The sequence below is a fragment of the Canis lupus genome, chromosome 26, assembly GCF_003254725.2.
Source record: "Canis lupus dingo isolate Sandy chromosome 26, ASM325472v2, whole genome shotgun sequence".
NCBI classification, from domain to species: domain Eukaryota; kingdom Metazoa; phylum Chordata; class Mammalia; order Carnivora; family Canidae; genus Canis; species Canis lupus.
Window position 1 is genome coordinate 29491392 of NC_064268.1, and position 18360 is coordinate 29509751.

At 64.5% G+C, this 18360-nt stretch overlaps 2 protein-coding genes and 1 long non-coding RNA gene across 4 annotated transcripts in view; 1 reads left to right on the forward strand and 2 right to left on the reverse strand.

The window, feature by feature from the left end:
* Nucleotides 1–245: 245 nt before the first annotated feature.
* SCARF2 (scavenger receptor class F member 2) lies at nt 246–11932 on the reverse strand. Its single transcript, XM_025474889.3, has 11 exons — nt 11769–11932; nt 6887–6945; nt 6682–6783; nt 5953–6472; nt 5627–5845; nt 5345–5473; nt 4679–4782; nt 4481–4598; nt 4197–4312; nt 2887–3039; nt 246–1909 (listed from the first exon to the last, which is right to left on the reverse strand). The coding sequence occupies exons 1-11, from the start codon at nt 11930–11932 to the stop codon at nt 1020–1022; spliced, it is 2574 nt and encodes an 857-aa protein (XP_025330674.1). The 3' UTR covers nt 246–1019.
* Nucleotides 11933–12185: 253 nt separating this feature from the next.
* Nucleotides 12186–14101, forward strand: LOC112676334 (uncharacterized). 2 transcript variants are annotated; one of them, XR_003146448.3, is made up of 3 exons: nt 12186–12784; nt 13073–13306; nt 13704–14101. It is a non-coding gene; the product is annotated as an uncharacterized LOC112676334 (long non-coding RNA). The 2 variants fall into 2 exon arrangements; XR_003146447.3 differs by having other exon boundaries at nt 12186–12746; nt 13704–14099.
* Nucleotides 14102–15833: 1732 nt separating this feature from the next.
* KLHL22 (kelch like family member 22) overlaps nt 15834–18360 on the reverse strand; it is a 39193-nt gene continuing 36666 nt past the window's right edge. The window contains exon 7 of the mRNA XM_025474895.3: nt 15834–16775. Within this exon, the coding sequence (XP_025330680.1) occupies nt 16410–16775 (366 nt within the window). The 3' untranslated portion in view covers nt 15834–16409. The remainder of the gene's footprint in view (nt 16776–18360) is intronic.

Sequence of the window (18360 nt, forward strand, 5' to 3'; positions counted from 1 at the left end):
GCCCGGCACAAGCTCCCCGCGCTGGCCTGTTCTGGGCTGCGGGGAGATCGGGGTGGGCCAAGGGGGGGCCCGGTGGACCCGATACCTAAGCGATGGGCTGAGGGTCCCGGGGGACCCACACCTGGGCTTCCAGCCGCCGCCGGGCCCGGAGCGTGAGCACAGGCCGCAGAGGGAAGAGGTCTCCCGGATCCTTTGGGGGAAGATCCTTGAGCGAGGACGGGCGTAGAGGAAGGAAGCAAAGCACAGGAGAAAAAAAAGGCACTTTATTCAGAAAGCTTTGGCCAAGCCCCTGCCGGGAGGAGCCCATCCTGGGGCACCCGGATGGGGGGCAGCCCTGCCGGGGGCCTATAAATACGTGTCCTCAGGCCACTGGAGTCGCCCCTCGGCTTCCCGCGGCACGTGGGGTGGTGGGGGGCCATCAAAACCAGCTCGACAGCTGAGGGGCCGGGGCTGGGGACGCAGAGGGGGACGTGGGGGCACAGGCCGGGCCGGGGGACGCCGAGGCCCCCGAGGAGCAGAGACCAGCCCTCCTCCCCAGGCTCCAGTCCACCAGACGCCCGGGCGGGCCAGCGGGAGCAGCCCGGCTGCCGGAAGTAGCCCTGGGCTACCGTCTAGGAGAGGCCCCCGGCCAGGGCGCCAGGCCCCGACCAATGAGAGGCGGCCGAGGCGGAAGTGCGTCTGGCCTCAACCAATGAGAAGGCGCCCCGCCGGGCGCGCTCCGGGTCCGTGAGACGCGGTCTCCAGGCGGAACCCTCGGGTCCTCGGCCCTCGGGACCCCCGCCCGGCGGAGCCCTCGGAGCCCTCGGAGCCCTCGGAGCCCTCGGCCAAGGGGCGGGGAGGGGCCTGCTGAGCGCCCGTGGGAGCCGGAGCCGACGATACGATACGCGGCCTCCCGCCCCGCGGCTCCGGGCCGAGGCCCCGGGAGGCCGCCGCGGGCACGTCGGGCGGGCGCGGGACGCGGGGTGGCAAGCAGCGCTGCTAAGCCTGGGGAACCTGCGGGCGCGCCGGGCCGCCGCCCGCTACAGGGTGGGGGCGCCGGCCCTGCCCGGCTCGCCCGCCGCCTCCCGGCTCTTCTTGCGCGGCGGCTTCTGTATGGGGGTCTTCTTCCGGGGGGTGTCGGGCGCGGGCGCGCCGGCCGCCGCCTTCTCGGGCCCCGGGGCCTCGGGCGCAGGGCCCGCGCGCGCCGGCGAGGCGGGCAGCACCGAGCGCTTGGCCTTCTGCGGCGGCGCCGGCTTCTCCCGCGGGCCCTGCGCGCCCGGAGCCCCCTCGGCGCGGCCCAGGCTGCGAGTCTTGTCGCGCAGCTCCGCCGCCAGCAGGGAGGCGGCCTCGGGCGCGCTGCGCGGGGGGCCGCCCGCGTCCGTGGGCTCCGAGAGGCCGGGGCCGCGGCCCCGCGCCCGAGCCCGGGGCGGCGAGGGGGAGGCCAGGGCTGGCGCCTCCTCCGCCAGCCCCGGGGGCCGGGGCGTCGGGTCGCGGGCCCGGGGGCTGCCGGGCTCCTCCGGCCGCGCCGACGTGTCGCTGGGCGTCCGTTTCCTCTTGCTGGGGCTGGGCGCGGCCTCGGGTCCCGGGAGCGGCGGGGACGGCGCGCGGGCAGCGGCAGCGGCGCCGTGCTTGCCGTGGATCCAGGACACCTTGGGCTTGGTGGCAGGGTCGGGTGGAGGTGGCTTCCTGCGCTCGGGGGATGGCGAGAGAGACAGGCCCCCCGCCTCGCCCCGGGCCCGGGCCGGCCGGGCCTCGCGCCGGGCCACGCGCGCGTACAGCGCCCCGCCGGGCCCGTCCACGCTCGACGCCGACCGCTCGCTGTCCGAGGACGCGGGGAGGGGCGTCGCCTCCTCTGCGGACGCGGGCAGGGTCGCCGGCGCCTCGGCAGGGGCCGTGGGGGGCTCCGCGTCCCGGCTCTCGGCTGCGGTCTCTGCCCAGGGAAGAAGCGCCGGCGCTCAAGGCCTCCGCAGGGCGCTCGCATCTGCCTGCAGGCAAACCCCTCGCCCTTCCCCCTCGTCCTCGCCGCCCCAGCTGATGCTGTCTCCTGGCATCTAGACGCGCCTGGGGAAATCACAGCACCGGCTACAAGCCCTCGGGTGTGCTGATCTCCTGGGGCTGAAGCCCCAACCTCGGCCTGGCCTGGCACCCCTCCGCCACCACATCCCCAACCTGAGTGGCGGGGGGGGGGGGGGGGGGGGAGGCACATCATCAACTATGACTCTGGAACACCTCCAAGGAGTATTATTCCTCATCAAGAGATAAGGCTTCTGGGGAGCCGCGTGGCTCAGCGGTTTAGCGCCGCTGTTGGTTGGCCCAGGGCGTGATCCTGGAGTCCCAGGATCGAGTCCCACCTCAGGCTCCCTGCATGGAGCCTGCTTCTCCCTCTGCCTGTGTCTCTGCCTCTCTCTCTCTATGTGTCTCTCATGAATAAATAAATAAAATCTTTTAAAAAGAGAGAGAAGGCTTCTAAGGCTCAGGTTAGTCACCTGCCCAAGGTCACCCAGAGGGATAGTCAAGGAAAGAGAGGCCAAGTCCAGAAAACCAGCTCCTTCCAGGTGTCTGTGGCCAAAACTCCAGGGGAAAGTGCCCCACACCCTGTAGACCATCCGCTCCTGTCTCCTCTGCCATCTACCCAAGCCCAGAACCTTCTTTATGAATGGTCTCCCTCAAGAAGTGAATCTGAGCTGGGCTAAAGACAGGAGAGCCCACCCGCCTCCCCAGACCCTACCCTAGTCCAGCACTGAGCAGCACAGAACCACTCCACAGCCTTGGCTCTGTGTCCAGCCCCCAGTTAGGAGCATCACCACACCCTTCATCCCCACGATCCCTGTCCCTCGGAGCACAGAGATCTTTCCAGGTGGAACATTTCCCTTAACTGGACAGAGGCCCAAGCAGAGCAGTACTCACCCTCGTGGGGTACGCAGTACACAGGCCCTTCATCAGTGGTGTCAAAGGAGGAAAAGGAGGCCCGGGAGGACCATGATGGCGAGGGCTGCTCCAACCCCGACGGTGGCTCCAGGAAGCTACAGTTGAGTGTGTTATCCAGGTCGTGATGGGCCACTGGGGAAGGAGGGAGGCACAGCTGCCAGGGGCCCCACCCTACCCTGGCCTGTGCCCTCACTAGCCCTTCTGCAACAAATGATGGCATAACTAAGACCAGCCCTACCCTAAGACGGTGGGTGGAACAGGCAATTCAACAGGCAGGAGATGGGAGAATGGGTGGAGGTCGACTGGTAAAAAGAGAGAAGGGGGAACAACGCAGTCAAAGGTGCAAGGTTAGTGTGTGCAGCCAGGAAGCAGAACAAGGATGGGCTGAAGTGTTGGAAAAAGAGGGCCAGAGAGAACACCTGGCTGGGACAGGCCATCAGGGCCTCCAAGCCACATTCAGCCCCTGCCTTGTGGGACCCAGAGAGCCTTGAAGCATTTGTATCAGCCCAAGCATGCAGTGGCAAGGGCACCCTTTGGCTCAGCCCATCTCATCAGTCTGAACTCCCAGGCCTAGCCTCCATGAATGTAGAACCCACAATGGGGGGGGGTGGATCTCAGAGGCCGGCTGGCCTGTCCCCCTTTCGTAGCTAGGATGTGGGGTCCAGCCCCCACACTTGTGTCCATAAATCCCACCTCGCTGAGTGGGCTAAGGGGTTTTCTCAGCTGTCACCACCTTTACCTCCCAGGAAATGAGTCTCCCCTCCCCTTCATCTTCAGAAACAGGTGGCAAAGAGGGAGAGTCCGCTCCTGGTTTGTATCAGTGCAAACAGACGGGAGAGAAGCACCTCCCTCCAATCTGGAGTCCTGACATGGGGTGGGGGAACTGTGGGAGGAGCCTGCCCGCCTTCCAGAAGGGCCCAGAGCACTGCAGGGAGTCCAGGCGGGTGCCGGGCGGGCGCTACACGTAGCAGGGTTTCCATGCATAGGTCCCACCTACCACCACACCTCCCCACTCCTGCCCGCTGTTCACCTGCAGCTAGCGCAGTCCTGCCAGGATGTCCACACACTCGGGGTGCAATCACTCCCACTCACCGAAACAGGGCCCAAACTTCCCCGACACGCCCCCACACCTGCCTGCACACCGGAGCGTGCTGCCTTCCTTCCCGGGCTCACCGGCATCAGGAGCCCTACTTTCCGTCCCTCCCCAGACCACCCACATCAACACCCAAGGCCCGGTATGTCCTGCATCGGGGGGCGTGCCCCCAGAGACCCCGTGCCGGTATCCTTACCTACGACCTTGGGCAGCTTCTGCCTGCGGAGCGGGATCCGGGGCAGCTTCATGCTGATGCGGCTGAAGCGACCGCACAGTCGCTGCGGCGCCTTCTTCCTCCCGAGGGTGAGCTCCCTGCGGGGGCGGGGCCTGAGTGAGGGGGCGGGGCCTGCAGGGGTCGGATCCCCGCGGGAGCCGGAGCTCAGGCGCGCAGGGCCGCCCCCCACCCCCCCACCCCCGGCGGGGCCCCAGGCCCGGGGCGCGCGGCCGGAACCCGGGAGAGCGGGCGGCGTCGGGCCTCACCGGCGCGCGGGGTCCTTGCCGCGGCAGGCGCAGCAGCAGCCGAGCAGCGAGAGCAGCAGGCCGAGGAGCAGGGCCAGCAACGCCCCCGCGCCCATCACGCCCTTGCGCTGGTTGGTCTCTGCGGGAAAGCGTCGGGGTCAGGGCGGGCGCCGGCACCCTCGGCGTCTTCTTCAACACGATGCCCCCTCGACCACTCACCCAGGCGGCAGGCACCAGTGACCGGGTCGCACGAGTCCTCGTGGCAGCTGCAGGCCTGGGCGCAGTCGACGCCGTGGAGCCCCGGCGGGCACGTCAGGTTACAGCTGCAGGGGCACCGGGTCAGGAAGGGCCACAGCGGCCCTCCGTGACGCCTCTCGCCCTCGCCCCTGCCCCCAGACAGTCCTGGTTTCCTGTCCCCATTCTCTAGGGTTTGATGCCCACCACCGTCGCCAGGCGTACACTGGATGATCAACGTTTTGGAAATGTGTCGCAAACTAGCGGGATGGGACCTGGGGGACGCAGTGTCCACTTCTGGGCTGACTGTGCGTGAGAAGAGGGGCTGCCAGCCGGGGCTCATGGCTGTTCAGTGGAGGCCTCTGCTCTGTCCGCACAGCTCGGGGTCACCTCAACCCTGCGGTCCTCAGGAGCCCACTGGCCACAGGCTGAGCTGGTTGCCAGATCCTGCCCGGAGCGCTGGCTCCACGCCAGGGCAGGAAACTGCCCCCAAAGAGCCTGAGCATTCCCTAGCTGCGGTTCTGGAAGACGCAGTTTGAAGGGCCAAGCCTGGGTCCGGTCTAGTGGGCCACCATCAACAGCACCTGGGGTCTGGCTGGATCCCTGTGCCCAGTACTACCCCCTGACCCCCTTTGGGTCCCTGGGACTCACTGGGGCCCGTGGACTCCGGGGCTGCACAGGCAACGCCCCGACTGGAAGTCGCAGTGGCCGCTGCCGCAGTCGTTGCACACAAATGCACAGTCCTCGCCGTAAGTGCCATTGCTGCACTTGGTCTCGCACCTCGGAACGCGGGGGGCGGGGCGGGGCGGAGTTAGAGGAAACGGGAGCAAAAGAACCCAAACCCCACGGTGCCCTCCGCGGAGAGCACTCGGGGATTGGCGGGGACGGGGGGCTGCGCGCGGGGGACGCATTCGGGCACGGGCTGCTGCTCACCGGTCGCCGATCCAGCCCGCGTTGCAGCGCGTGCACTTGCCAGTGACGTGGTTGCAGGCGTGCCCGTCGCGGCAGGGCGGGCAGCGGTGGCCGCACCCCTCGCCGTAGAAGCCGGTGGCGCACGGCTGGTCGCACTTGGTGCCGTTCCAGCCGGGCTCGCATGTCAGGCAGCGACCCTCGGCCACCGTGCAAGGCTGCTGGCCTTTGCACTGGCCACATCTGGGGACGGGGCGGGAGGCTAGGCGGGGCCCAGAGCCGCCTCACCCCCCGCGCCCTTCGGCGCCCCGCCCCCCGCCCCCCTCCCCCGGGTCAGGGGCCGCGCTTACCGGCGGCGGCAGCCCAGGCCGTAGAAGCCGGCGGGGCACGGCTCCCGGCAGTACTTGCCGCGGTAGCCCGGCTCGCAGGCGCACGTGCCGTCCACAGGGTGGCAGCGGCCGCGAAAGCACTGGCAGTAGCGCTCGCAGCGCGCGCCGAAAGTGCGCTCGCGACACTGGCAGCGGCCGCTCTGCTGCTCGCACGGCGACGTGTTGCAGGCGCACTGATTGTTGCAGCTGCGGCCCCACCAGCCTGCGTGGCACAGGCACGCGCCCGTCTGTGGGTCGCAGCGCGACGTGGCGCTGCAGTAGCACGCGCTGGCGCACTGCGCGCCCCACCAGCCGGGCTCGCAGCGACACGCGCCGCTCCGCGGGTGGCACACGCCATGCTGGCACTGGCACGCATGCTCGCAGCGTGCGCCCCAGCGCCGCGCGTGACACGTACACTGGCCTGTCACGTCCTCGCACTGCCCGTGCGGGTGGCACATACACAGCTCCTTGCAGTCGGGGCCCCAGAACTGGCGCGGGCACTCTGCAGGGGCGGGCGAGGAGGGTGTCGGGCCGGGGTGCCCGCGACGGAGCCCGGGATCCCGACAGGACGCCCCCCACCCCCACCCGCCCCGCGCGGACCCGCCCCCCACCTTTGGGGACCCTCCCTCCCGCTGGATCCCGTTCCGAGTCAGACCCCGCCCCCTCCCGGGGCCTGCCCCCTGCCGGGCGCCCTCCCGGATCCCTGCTCACTGGTGTCGCAGTTGGCACCGAAGTAGCCATGGCGGCAGCGGCACTCGCCCGGCCGCACGCACACTTCATTCTCCGAACACGTGGAGTTGCCGTCGCACACCGCTGCGGAGGAGACGGGCCTGAGCCGCCGCGTGTCCTACCCCCGCGCGAGCCGCCCTCTCCGTGTCCCTGCCCACTGCCCAGGTCCCCAGGGTGCCCCACTCACCGACCCCGCACTCGTCCCCTTGCTGCCTCCAGCCGGCGCAGCACGTGGGCTCCTGGGAGCTGCAGGCAGAGAAAGGGCGCCTGAGCCGCGCCGCCGGTCCCTGCTAGGGCTCGCAGCCACGCCCTCGCTGCCCACAGGTGGTTGTGGAGGCCCTGCCCTGTGCCAGGTACTGCTGTCATGTGGGGGGATTCCCAGCAGGGAAAGACCCATACTCCAGCCCCGCAGGGCAGACACTGGGAGGCAGCAGAGGGCGATGCCAAGAGAGCTAGCCTCCAAGAACTCCTCAGTCCCCTCCATCAGGGGTCTTCCCACCCCTCCCCATTCCACCTAACTCCTCTGTGACCCCTGCCCTGGCCAAGGAGGCCTGAGGGAAGAACCCCAGGTGTCCCAGAGGGGCTGGTGAGAGGTCCTCCAGTCTCCGTACCTGCTTAAAGGGGCATTGCTTGCAGTGGGGGCCCGGCCAGATGGGTGCTGGCATCTAGATGTGACATGACCTGGACAGCAGGGACTAGTGGGGCCAGCTGGGCACACCTGGATACCCAGTTGGCAGAGGCGCAGCCTCTGATAGAGGTGTCCACTCGGTGGAGGGGGAGGGCATACCCTGGGAGTCCTCACCAAGGCAAGGAGAGCAAAATGTGAGGGGCCCAGAGTACCAGGGCAAAGCGTGGAATGGAGGGAGGAGATATTAGAGCATCTATTTACGTGTTTTTAAAATCTTGTTTTAATTTTATTTGGTTTTACGAGGTACAAAGTGCTACCTCAGTAGGAGGTAAGTAACTAATAACTGTTATTTTTCAGGGTAGTACAGCCTCCCAAATCCTGGGCACAGAGGTCTGGAGGCCCTGCCAGAGTGACGCATACCCCTGGAGAGGGCATGTGGGGGTTGAGATGGGGTGTGCCCACATTTGGGGAGCTGAGGAGCCGGAGAAGGAACTCAGACTGCAGGTTCCTGGGTCCCGTTAGACCTAGAACTTTGCCCAGATCCTAAAGGCACATAGCAGCTATTCATACTTCAGAGAAAAAGAAGTGTGCTCCTTCAGAAGGGTCTGATCCAGAACCAGGAAGTGGTGTTGGAAGGAAGTTGGAAGAAGGCCTGAAACCCTGGTGAGTAGAACGGGCTCGGAAGGGAAAGACCGCAGGTGCCCATATCATCCCCCTCAAAATGCCACCCACCCCCTGCCATTCCCCAGCAGAGAACATCGCCACACCCTGGATGGGCTCCCACCCCACCTAAGGGGTTTGATTCTCTTTCAGGCCAAAGATAAGGAACCTTGGGAACAGGAACCATAAAATCCCAAACTGCAATGGATGGACCCCAGCATCTTTTCTACAAATGATACAGGAAACCAGACCCAAGAACACAAGCAGGCTTGGCCTAGTCATTGTTTCCAGCAACCCAGCCCCGCCACAGGACTCAGGTGCCCATCTGCAGGTAGAGCCAGATCCACCAGCTATTACCCTCTTGCCTTTCCTGCCCGTTCTGAACCCAGGTCTCTGGGTAGAGAGCCTCTGCAGGTGTCCCTCCCGTAGGGGCCCGGCCACATGGCCAGCTGGGATGGCCCTGGAAGCGCTGACCACTTTCTGCCCCGGGGCCACACAGCTTTGTAGTTAGGAGTCTGGCTTTTGGGCCACACTAAGCTATGACTTTGGGCACAGAACTTAACCTCTCTGACTTTCAGTAGAACAGGGCCCATGGGTCTGGCGGGAGTATTAAGAAAACCAAGATGTCTAGTGTTTGGCAGGAACTAAGAGCTCAGCCAAAGCTGCAGACTGTTCTCCAGCCCATGCTGTGCAGGTTCCAGGAAGCTCCTGAGTTCCCCTGGTCCCACCCCCCCACCCCCAGCATGGCTGGCACCTAGGCCCCACCCAGCAGAGCTAACACCTTCTACCCCCTGGCAGGATGGAGCCCACGTGGGTTCGGCAAGAACATGAGGATGAGCCTGTGGGACAGCTGCCACAGCCTTTCCTTCCGGGGGGGCTGGCAGAGGAGGCCAGGCTGGGGTGGCAAGCCCACCCTCTCAAGAGCTTACAAAAGTGAGATGAGGAGAAAAACGGCCTGGCACAGGGATCAGTTCCCACTCTTGAGCTAGAAGTTAGCCAGACCCTGGGGAGCCGGGCCACAGGCTGGTCCAGGTCCCTTAGCAAGCAGGCCTTGCTTCGGCCTGCCCCCTCTGGATCACTGTCATTGCAAACAAAACTGCCGCGATTCGAACCCTGTGATCCTGAACCTGGCCAGGCCAATGCAGCAAAGCACCCTGGGAGAACTGCTTGCCCCACTGTGCCCATGTCTGTCCCCATTCTCTCCAATCCAGCCTGGAGGCTCCTCTGCCTACCATGCCACTTGGGATCCCATACATCCCTGCTCTCCTCCTACCCCCCTGGACACCCTTCCTCTGGTTTCTGCCCCCCTCCTTGGCTCTGTCCTCTCCTCTCCTCTGCCCAGTCCCTCAGGAAACTCCCCGGGGCTCAGAATGCTCAGAGCCCTCCAGGGGGGCCCACCTCCCCACACCCAACTCCTAGCCTCCCCCAGCTGGAGCCTTCCCCACCTGAGGTGGTGCCATCCTTCCAGGCTGGGAGCCTGACATCCCAGAGGCATCCCCTCCACAGTGACTGGGACAGCACACACCTGATTCATGGAGAAACACGCCGCTCTCCCTTCCAAACTGGATCCACGATGGGATAAGCCACTTCCTCCTCTGCCCCAGCCTTGTGAGAGCCACCCTCACTCTCCCTGGTTTCTCCTGACTGACTTCCTAGCTGGTTCCCCCTTTTGCCCTCCTGAGCCAAGTTCATCTGCCAGCTGGCAGCCAAACCGGGTCAGATCCCACCTCTCCTTTGTGCAACACCCCTGGGGGGTCCCATGACCTTCAAAGAAGAAGCCCAGGTCCTCAGAGCAGTGGGCAACCTGCTGTGGCCTGCCCACCCTCATTCTTTGGCCTCTCCTCCACCATCCCCCTCCCAGGCGCTGCCCAGCCCACATGGCTCTTTTCTGTGCTTCCAGAAGCCTTCCTTTGCACTGAGAGCCTTGCCCCCAGACACCTTCTCTCCTGGGGCTCTCTGCCCACACATTACCCCTCAGTGGGTCTCCCCAGAAGACCCTAAAGGACACAGCACTTCCCACTGAACACTTCCTCCCCAGCACTCGCTAGATGTCAGATGACTTGCTGGAAGGCTCCTCCACTGGGGGGACGGTGGTATTTGTCTCTGCCGCTGTATGGCTACACCAACCACAGGCCTGGCACACACAGTAGGTGCATGGGGTTTTACTGGTTGAGTGTATGCCCCCCTCTTCCCGTCCTCCTGACTCTGAGCCCCTGGTGGGAGCCTTGGACGGGTAATGGAAGAAATGGCCCAGTCCCTGGGTGGGGAGTGCCCAGAAAAGCTGTCCTTCCCAGAAACCGGGGGCTCCCATAATCACAATCACCCCGTCTCCACTCCACGAGGGGGGGTACCACCCCCAACCGCATTTGACATTGGCCGAGGCAGGCCCAGGGAGGCTGAGCGGTTTGTCCCGGTCCACCCAGGTGGGAAGGGGTGGCACCAGGATGGGGCTCTGGGCTACCGAACAAGCCACCCCGCGGGGCGGGGCGGGGGCAACGGGAGCGCAGGCCGAGGCTGCCGACGGCTCGCGCCCGCCCCCGGATCCCGGCGCGGAGCCCCACCGGGGAAGGAGCGCCGAGGCGGAGACAGGCGGCCGCGATCGCGCCCTCCCCCTCTCCAGGCGCGGCCCCGCCCGCCGCTGCCACTGCATTCCTGGGGCCGGGGAGGCCCGGGAGGCGGCGGCGGCGTCGATGTGAAGCAGATGGCGGGCCAGGCCGGCCCCCGCCCCGGAGGCGGGGCTCGCGGTGGGGAGGGGTCTGCGCGCCTCGGGATCCGAGCTCGGAAACCCCGCGCGGCCCCCTCGCAGCCCCTTGTCTGCGGCGGCCGCCGAGCCCCCGGACGCGGCCTCCCAAAGCCCTGCGGCTCGGGGCGCCTCGACGGGACCCGGCCCGGGGCCCCGGGGCCGCCTCTCCAGCTGCCCGAGCTTCCCGCCCGCCCGGCGCCACCCCCCACCCGCCCCGGCTCGCGCCAAGGCACCCCCAAATGCCGGCTCCTGGGCCCCGGGCGCAGATGCCCTTGACCTCGCCGTGGCCTCTGACCGGCCGACCAGGTCCCCCGAGCCCGGCGGCCACGCCTGGGGGCCTGTCCTCCGCTCTTCCCCCGCGCAGGGTCTCGGGCCCGCGGCTCCCCGGCGCGGCCTGCCCGCTGCCCGCACCTCGCGGAGCCCCACGTCTGCGCGCCCCGCCGCGCACCCAGCCTCCCCCCGGGAGTCCCACCTCCGTGGGACCCCGCGCACGTCATTGTCCCCCCGGATCCCGCCTCTGGTCCGCTGTGAGCGCGGCGGCTCCGCGGCGCCCAGCTCCATCACCACCCTCCTCCCACCCGCGCCCACGTCTAAGGCACGAACCCGAGCTTCGGAGCCGCGCCGGCCTGAGATTCGCCGGCTCCCTGCTCGCAGCAGCGCCGCTCCACCTCCCCTCGACCCTCGCGCCCCTCCGGGCTCGAGCCGCACTCGCGCCGGGGCCTTTGCACATGCCCTTCCCGGACTTCTCCCTGCGGCCTCCGCAGCCCGCGGGGGCCTCCGCTCCCTTAGGTCTGGAATCCCAGACGCCGCGCGTCACCCCTCGGGGCGCCCACTGCGCCCGGTTCTCCCCTCCTGACTCCGCGTGCGGGGTATCCTCGGATGCACCGTCGTGGCCCGGCGCCCAGGCTCGGCCTGGAGAGGAGTCGGCGAGGGCGGCGGGAAGGACCGAGCGCTTAGCCTGGGGAGGTCCCGGACGGCCCCCGCCCCGCGGCCCTGGCGCCCCCGCGGCCCCCTCCCCCAGCCCGGCCGGGCTCCTACCCGGGCGCGCGGCACACGTTGCGGCCGCGCGGGTTCAGCTCCTGGGGCGCCGCGGGGCCGGGCAGCAGCCAGAGCAGGAGCAGCAGCGGCGGCAGCGGCGACGGCGGCCCCCCGGCTCCCCGGCGCCGCGCCGGCCCGGCCCCCCGGGGCCCTGCGCCCTCCATGCGGCGGGGCAGGCGCGGGGCGGGCGCGGGCGCGGGTGCGGCCGCAGCGAGAGCGGCCGGAAGCGGAGTGCGCGGCCGGGCGGGGGGCGGCAGGAGGGGCGCCGGGCCGGGCAGGAAATTCCACATCGGCTCCCTGATCCCGGGCCAGCCGCGGCCGGCCAGGCGGCAGCGCCCGCCCCGCGCGCCAGACCCCACCCTCCGGCCGCGCCGCCGCCCCTCCGCGCGCCCCCGCCCCCACGCGGCCGCTCGCAAACTTGGGGGCGAACTTGGAGGCGGCCCGCGGAGCGCTGGGAGAGGGAGGGGCGCGGGGGCCGCGCGAGGAACCCCCGGCCCCGGAGCCTTTCCCGTCGCTCTCCAGACAGCCGCGGGGGAAGCCGCCCCTGCGCGCCCAACGCACGGCCAGGCCCGGGGCGGGAAGGGCGGTGGGGGGCGAGAACGCGACGCACCGAAGCTCTCGGGTCCCCAGCGCCTCGGAACCGGCCGCGGGAGGGCGGCCGCAGACGGCCCAGGTCCGGGCCGAAAGTAGGCCCGGGGTCCCCCGCGCGAAGCCCAGTCCGAGCTGGGCCGGGAGGGTGGCCCCTCAGGCTCCCCTCTGTGCAGCCGGGGCTTGCAGAGGACGCCCAGCAGGATGCTCGAGGCCTCTGGGCACCTGAGCCCTGGGCGGCTCCGCGGAAGGAGAATGGCCCAGCGGTGGGCTCGGATACAGGCGGCGGGCAATGCAGGTGGGGGCCGAGGCCGAGGGAGGAGGCCGGAGAACCCCAGCGGCAGACTCTGCAAACCTCCTCCAGGGGAGGAAGAGGAGCCTGGGAGAGAGGTTGTACTCAGAAGGCTGTTGGATCACCAGAAGTCAAGGTCCAGAGGGTGGAGTCAGGGGTGGGGGGCTCCTGCAGCAGGAAGAGTGGGGTGACAGCAGAGAGCAGAGCAGTGGCGGCGGTGGGGGGAGGGGAGCAAGGTTGAGAGGAACAGGGTTGGGGGGGCAGGGAGGAAGAGGAACCCAGCCTGGGAACAGAGGAGGTGCCAGTGCTCTGGGACGCACACCCAATCCTAGGGACCATGGAGCGGGAAAGGCGGGCAGGCCGGGGTAGGGAACACGAAGCCGGGCATCCAGGTCCCAGCAAAGATGAACTTGTCTTTTGTTAGAGTTGGGAGCTGGTGGAAAGACTGGAAGACCGGCGCAGGGAGAGGGCACCTGCCATCTCTGGGAGGGGTGCATACAGGCTCCCCGAGGAGGAGGGAGAGGTGATGTCCTTCCTCAGTGGACCTGGAGATGGTCAGAGTGGAAGGTGGCCTGAAGGAGGGGCTTGGAATAACTGCCTGAAAGGCCAAGCTGTGGACATCACCAGGCTGGCTGGGCCAGAGGCCTGTCCAGGGCAGGTGGGTGAAGGGAGGAGCCGAATTGGGAACTTTGAAGGTTTGGGGCCTCCCTCAGCCATGCGGGTTCAGGAGGGAGGCCTCAAGGCAGGCAGCAGCTGGGCAGATGGAAGGGGAAGTCGCAGCCCGAGATCACAAATGCAAATACCTCTTGGGGACAAGTAAACAGGCCAGCCACTTGTGGGCAGCTCCGCCTGGGCACGGCCCTGACCTCACAGCGCCCTCCCAGTGCCGGGGCCCTTCCCAGGAGGGGGCATAGACGGACTGTCAGCAACAGAGGCCCAACAGAGGGCCCTGGCGCTGCAGGGCCTGCCCAGCAGCCTGTGGCAGCCCAGCTCCGGGCTTTAGGAGTTCATGGACAGGTGTCTCAAATTCCATCACCTTCTTTCCCTTTCCTCAGAACTGCTTGCCACGCCCAAATTCCCTCCTCTGTGAAGGCAGCTGGATGATGCCCACACCAGGACCTCATGAATGTCTCAAATCTCTACCTACCGCATCCGGGTATCACCCAGAGCCGTCTTTCTAATCACATCCAGCTGCCTCCCACTGCTCGCAGGACTGTCCCCAGCCTCATCTCACTCAAGACTCACAGTCCTCAGGGCCCCTGGGTGGCTCAGTCAGTTAAACATCTGCCTTCAGCTCGGGTCATGATCCCAGGCTCCTGAGATTGGGCTCTGTGTTGGGCTCCCTCCTCTGCGGGGAGCCTGCTTCTCCCTCTGCCACTCCCCCTGCTTGTGTTCTCTCTCAAATAAATACATAAATAAAATATTAAAAAAGAAAGAAGTCTATCTTAAAAAAAAAAAAAAACCCACAGTCCTCCACATGTGTCCCATCATGGCCACCTCCCCACTGATGGCAAGTTCAGGTCGAATGCAGGGCCCGTGTCTGTCCCCCGATCAGGAGACTAAGTGTGGGTGAGTGACGGTCCACATGGCTGGCCTGGTGCCAGGTGAATATCATGATGAGGAAGCTGTGAGTTCACAGACACCCACAGACAACCACACAGACACGCCACAGGGGTCTGCAGCCTGGGCCACCTAGCTGGTTCCAGCCAGGATGGCTTCCAGGGGGACCTGAGAGGGTGAGGGTTTTGCAGGCAGAAAGGGCTGAGCCCCGAGCTGAGTGAGGGCATGTGGGCAGGGCCTGAGAGCCTGCCAGGCTGGAGAGCCCAGGCTGCCTAGGTCCTGAGACAAGTGCTGGGAGGGGGTAGCCTGAATGCCTCCAGGCTGGAGGGTGGCAGGACTCCTCTCAGGTCTCAAGCCTACCCCACCCCATGCCCATGGGGCCTCACAGGCCCTCCTTCCCCACCCTGTAGAGCACAGGTCTCTTACAAAGCGGTGGCTGCACCTTGATGGCTCTGGGTGGGGGATTACACCAGCAAGCCTGGGACACGCCGCTGGAGGGGGGTGGGCATTTCTGGTGCTTCTCCTTCCCAGAAACCCTGGGGTCTGCAGGAACTGCCTGCCTTGGCCTGCTGGGTATTAGTAGAGACCAGAAATGCTGGGTCCTTATTGTGAGACCCTTAGCAGGGGAGATGATGCTAAAGAACGTGGTCACTCTGTCCCCTTGGAAGTGACCCACTAGGGTCAACAGTGGGATTGCCACCTGAGGTATAAGTGCATGATGTCTCTTTGGGGTTGCAGAGTGGGGCCATATTTTTGCAGGGAACTCGAGCCCCAAGTGACAGATAGGAAGATCATACACATGGTCCTGAGGGGCAGACAGCAACTTCCACTAGCCTCACACCACACCCCAAAGTCCTTAGGGTATCTGGACCCTACCCCCTTTCTCCTCCCACAAGCAGCTTACACTGCCCCTCTGTTCTCCTCCATCCATGACAGAGTGCCAGCTGCCACAGGCTCTGGGCAAGACACTGGGGTACAGAAAGAAGACCAGTTGTCCTCATGCTCTCTGCCCAGGAGACTTGGGAAGTCACAGATCATCCGCAGATTGCTCTCTGCTGTTGGGAGTTTGCAAGAGCAGAAGCTGCGGCAGATGGGAGGGTGTTCAGGTGGAAGCTCTGCTGTGCAGAAGCAAAGTAGGTGCTAGAAGCCCAGCCCATTCACTGGTGGCCCCAAGGTTGCCATCCACTGAACCAGCGTGACCCTTGAGATGATGTGCTAAGAACTCAGCTAGTGAACCTAGAGGAAATGCAGTTCCCCTTCCCACCTCTGTGCACACTCAGATCCAGCAAACAGGGAGGAGCCTATGGCGACTAGACCTCCCTCCCCAGACATGGGGCTGGGCTTTACTTGGGGCCACGAGATGGAGCTAGACTGAGGTTCAGAGAAGAGCACCCCACCAGGGAAGGCCGGGTGACCACCTGTCAACAGACCAGGGTGGGTTTTCAGGTTTCCCAGTAACAGCCCTGCTAGCTGGGGGTGTACTGTGCTTTTCCCTCCTCCGATGGGGGCTCCTGGCCTGCCACTGCCTCTCAGCAGTTGATCCCGGAAGCCAGTGCTTCTCATGGGGCAGCCTTGCACAGGCTGTGAACGGATGGTGAGGCCACGGCCACAGGAAAACATTCACACCTTTTGTAAGATGATTTATTTCATTTATCAACAACATGGGGTCAGAAAAGCCCAGCTGCAAGGGACCTTTTTACTACTAGAGCCAGTCTTGGGCAACTCTGTCTCTCTGTTCCCTCTCCAGGCCTCGGGAGCTCGGCAGCCCCTGGATGCCAGGCAGGCGACGGGCTCACTCCACTCCCTCCCTGCCCATGGAAAGGGGCGCAGTGTGCCTCGGCCCCCTCACCCACGGGGCCAGTCCCCAGGTCCCTTTGGAGAAGGGTGCCTTCTCAGCCCAGCAGGGACTAGAACCAGGGATTGGGGAGCCAAGACAGCTGGTGACGCCATGCCCCGTCCAAGCTGAGGTGGAGTGGGCCCGGTAAACTCCTCCAGAGAACCAGGGCCCTTCACAAGCATTCCCCATTGTAGGGTGATCACAGCCACAGATCTGCAGAGCCCCCCAAATACAACTGTAGATTGGTGTGAAGGATGGGTGGCAGGAGCTGACAAGCAGGCACTGCCAACAGGTGGGACCGCCTGAGGGCCCGCTGCCCTCAGAGCTCCCGCCACCTTCCCTTCTGACACCAGGTGCTGGAGCCCTAGTCCTCGCTTGAGTTGTCAAACTCCTCCCAGTCAGACACGCTCATCACCTCGGAGGCAAAGTCCGGGTCAGCCTGGCTGCGGTCCGGAGTCCCACGAGGCGGCTCGAGGAGCAGGGAGCGGGGCAGGGTGAGTACGCAGGCTGCCAGGCCTGAGATGGAGTTGTCCAGTTGCGGGCCCTCCTCCCAGCAGTCCTTCTCCACGTCATAGATGTGCACGTAGCCCGTGCGGCTGCCACGGTTGTGTGAGCGGCCACCCAGCACATAGATCCTGGTGTCCAGCACAGCAATGCCAGGCTCGCCGTGGCCGGCCGGGAGTGGGCAGACAGATGACCACTGCCCGGATGTGCAGCTGTAGCAGGCCACCTGCAAAGCCAAGGTCAGAGTAAAGCTGGGCACCTGCTGGGATGGAGACTGCCAGGCCGCCGGGGCCAGATGGGCAGGGCAGCACTCTTGGCCAGGCCCTGGGTTCAGACCAAGACTGAGGGGCACGGCCAGGCTGTGTGTAAACCTGGCTCCCCTGGAGGAAGAGTTTGGGGCCTGCATCAAAATATCCTGTCCACGGACCAGGCTGATCCTCTGTCCTGCCTTCAGGAGCCTCAGCCAGCCTGTGGCTCCAGGTGTGTGGCACACAGCGGGCACACCGGCATGCTCTTCTCTAAGGCCTGAGATTCTCTCCTCTCCACAAGACTGACTGACCAAAGACACGGACCCCAACTAACTCCCTCAGAGCACCCAACACCAGGGAGAAGTGCTGATAAAATGTGTAAATAGTTAACTTGCTGACTAGTGATGACCATCAACATTCTCACATCTCCAAAATTACCCCAAACAGTAAACAAACATATGGGGAAATGTCTGACCTTTTTTTAATCTAAAAAATGTAAAATCGGAGTTAAATTTGTCCCTGACAACTACCAGCCACGGGGGGGGGGGGGGGGGATCACAAGACCCAATGCTGATGAATATGTAATGAAGCCATTTCATGGGTGTCTGTTTGTCTGCCATTCCAGGAAGGGTATTTGACAGTATGTATTAAGAGCCCCCCAAATCTTATTTTTTTTAATTTAATAGTACATTTGGTTTTCTAGCTGTGGTAGGCAGAAAAATGACTCTCCAAAGAAGTCCATGTCCTAAAATCTCTAAAGTTGTGTTACTTTATATGGCAAAAGGGACTCTGCAGACAAGCATAAGGGTATGGACCTCGAGGTGGGGAGGGTATCCCGGACTTTCTGGGTGGACCCATCTAATGGCACAAGTCTTTGAAGGCAGAAAGGGAAAGTCTAACAGGAGAGAAGAGAAGTTAGAAGGACAACCTGCTGTAGCTGGCTGAGGATGAAGCGGCCTCATGCCAGGGAATGCAGAGGCCTCTAGAAGTCAAGGAGGGCCTTTAGCTGACAGTCAGCAAAGAAAGAGGGACCTCAGTTCTGATAACCCGAGTGAGCAAGGAGTCAGATTCTCCCCTAAGGCCTCTAAAAAGGACAGATTCCAAAAAAATAAAAAATAAAAAAAAATAAAAAAATAAAAAGGACAGATTCCCTGATGTCCCCAGATTTTATCACAGTGAGACCACACTGGACTTAGGACCTACAAAAATTAAGAATACACTTATGCGGCGCCTGGGTGGCTCAGTTGGTTAAGTCTGCCTTTGGCTTGGGTCAGGATCCCGGGGTCTCTGCTCACGCCTGCTTCTCCCTCTCCCCCTCCTTGTGCTGTCAAATAAACAAATTAAATATTTTTAAAAATAATAAAAAGAATGTACTTATATTGTTTCAAGTTATTAAGTTGGTGGTGATTTGTCATGGCCACGATAGGAAACTGATCCACGAGAGCCGAGGGGTTCTCACCACTCAGAGCCTGTTAAAACAGACTGCTGAGCTCCACCCCTGGAGCTTCCAATTCAGTGGATCTGGGGTAGGACCTGAGAACCTACATTCTAACAAGTTCCCAG

Bases quoted from the DNA above. Each gene is read 5' to 3' on its own strand.
- SCARF2 (XM_025474889.3), bottom strand. From the start codon at position 11,932: ATGGAGGGCGCAGGGCCCCGGGGGGCCGGGCCGGCGCGGCGCCGGGGA. The intron at 4,599-4,678 runs GTGAGTGGTCGA...GCTTTCCCGCAG, and splicing joins CACTGGTGCCTGCCGCCTGG to AGACCAACCAGCGCAAGGGC. The intron at 4,313-4,480 runs GTGAGGCCCGAC...CCGCCCCCGCAG, and splicing joins GGCAAGGACCCCGCGCGCCG to GGAGCTCACCCTCGGGAGGA.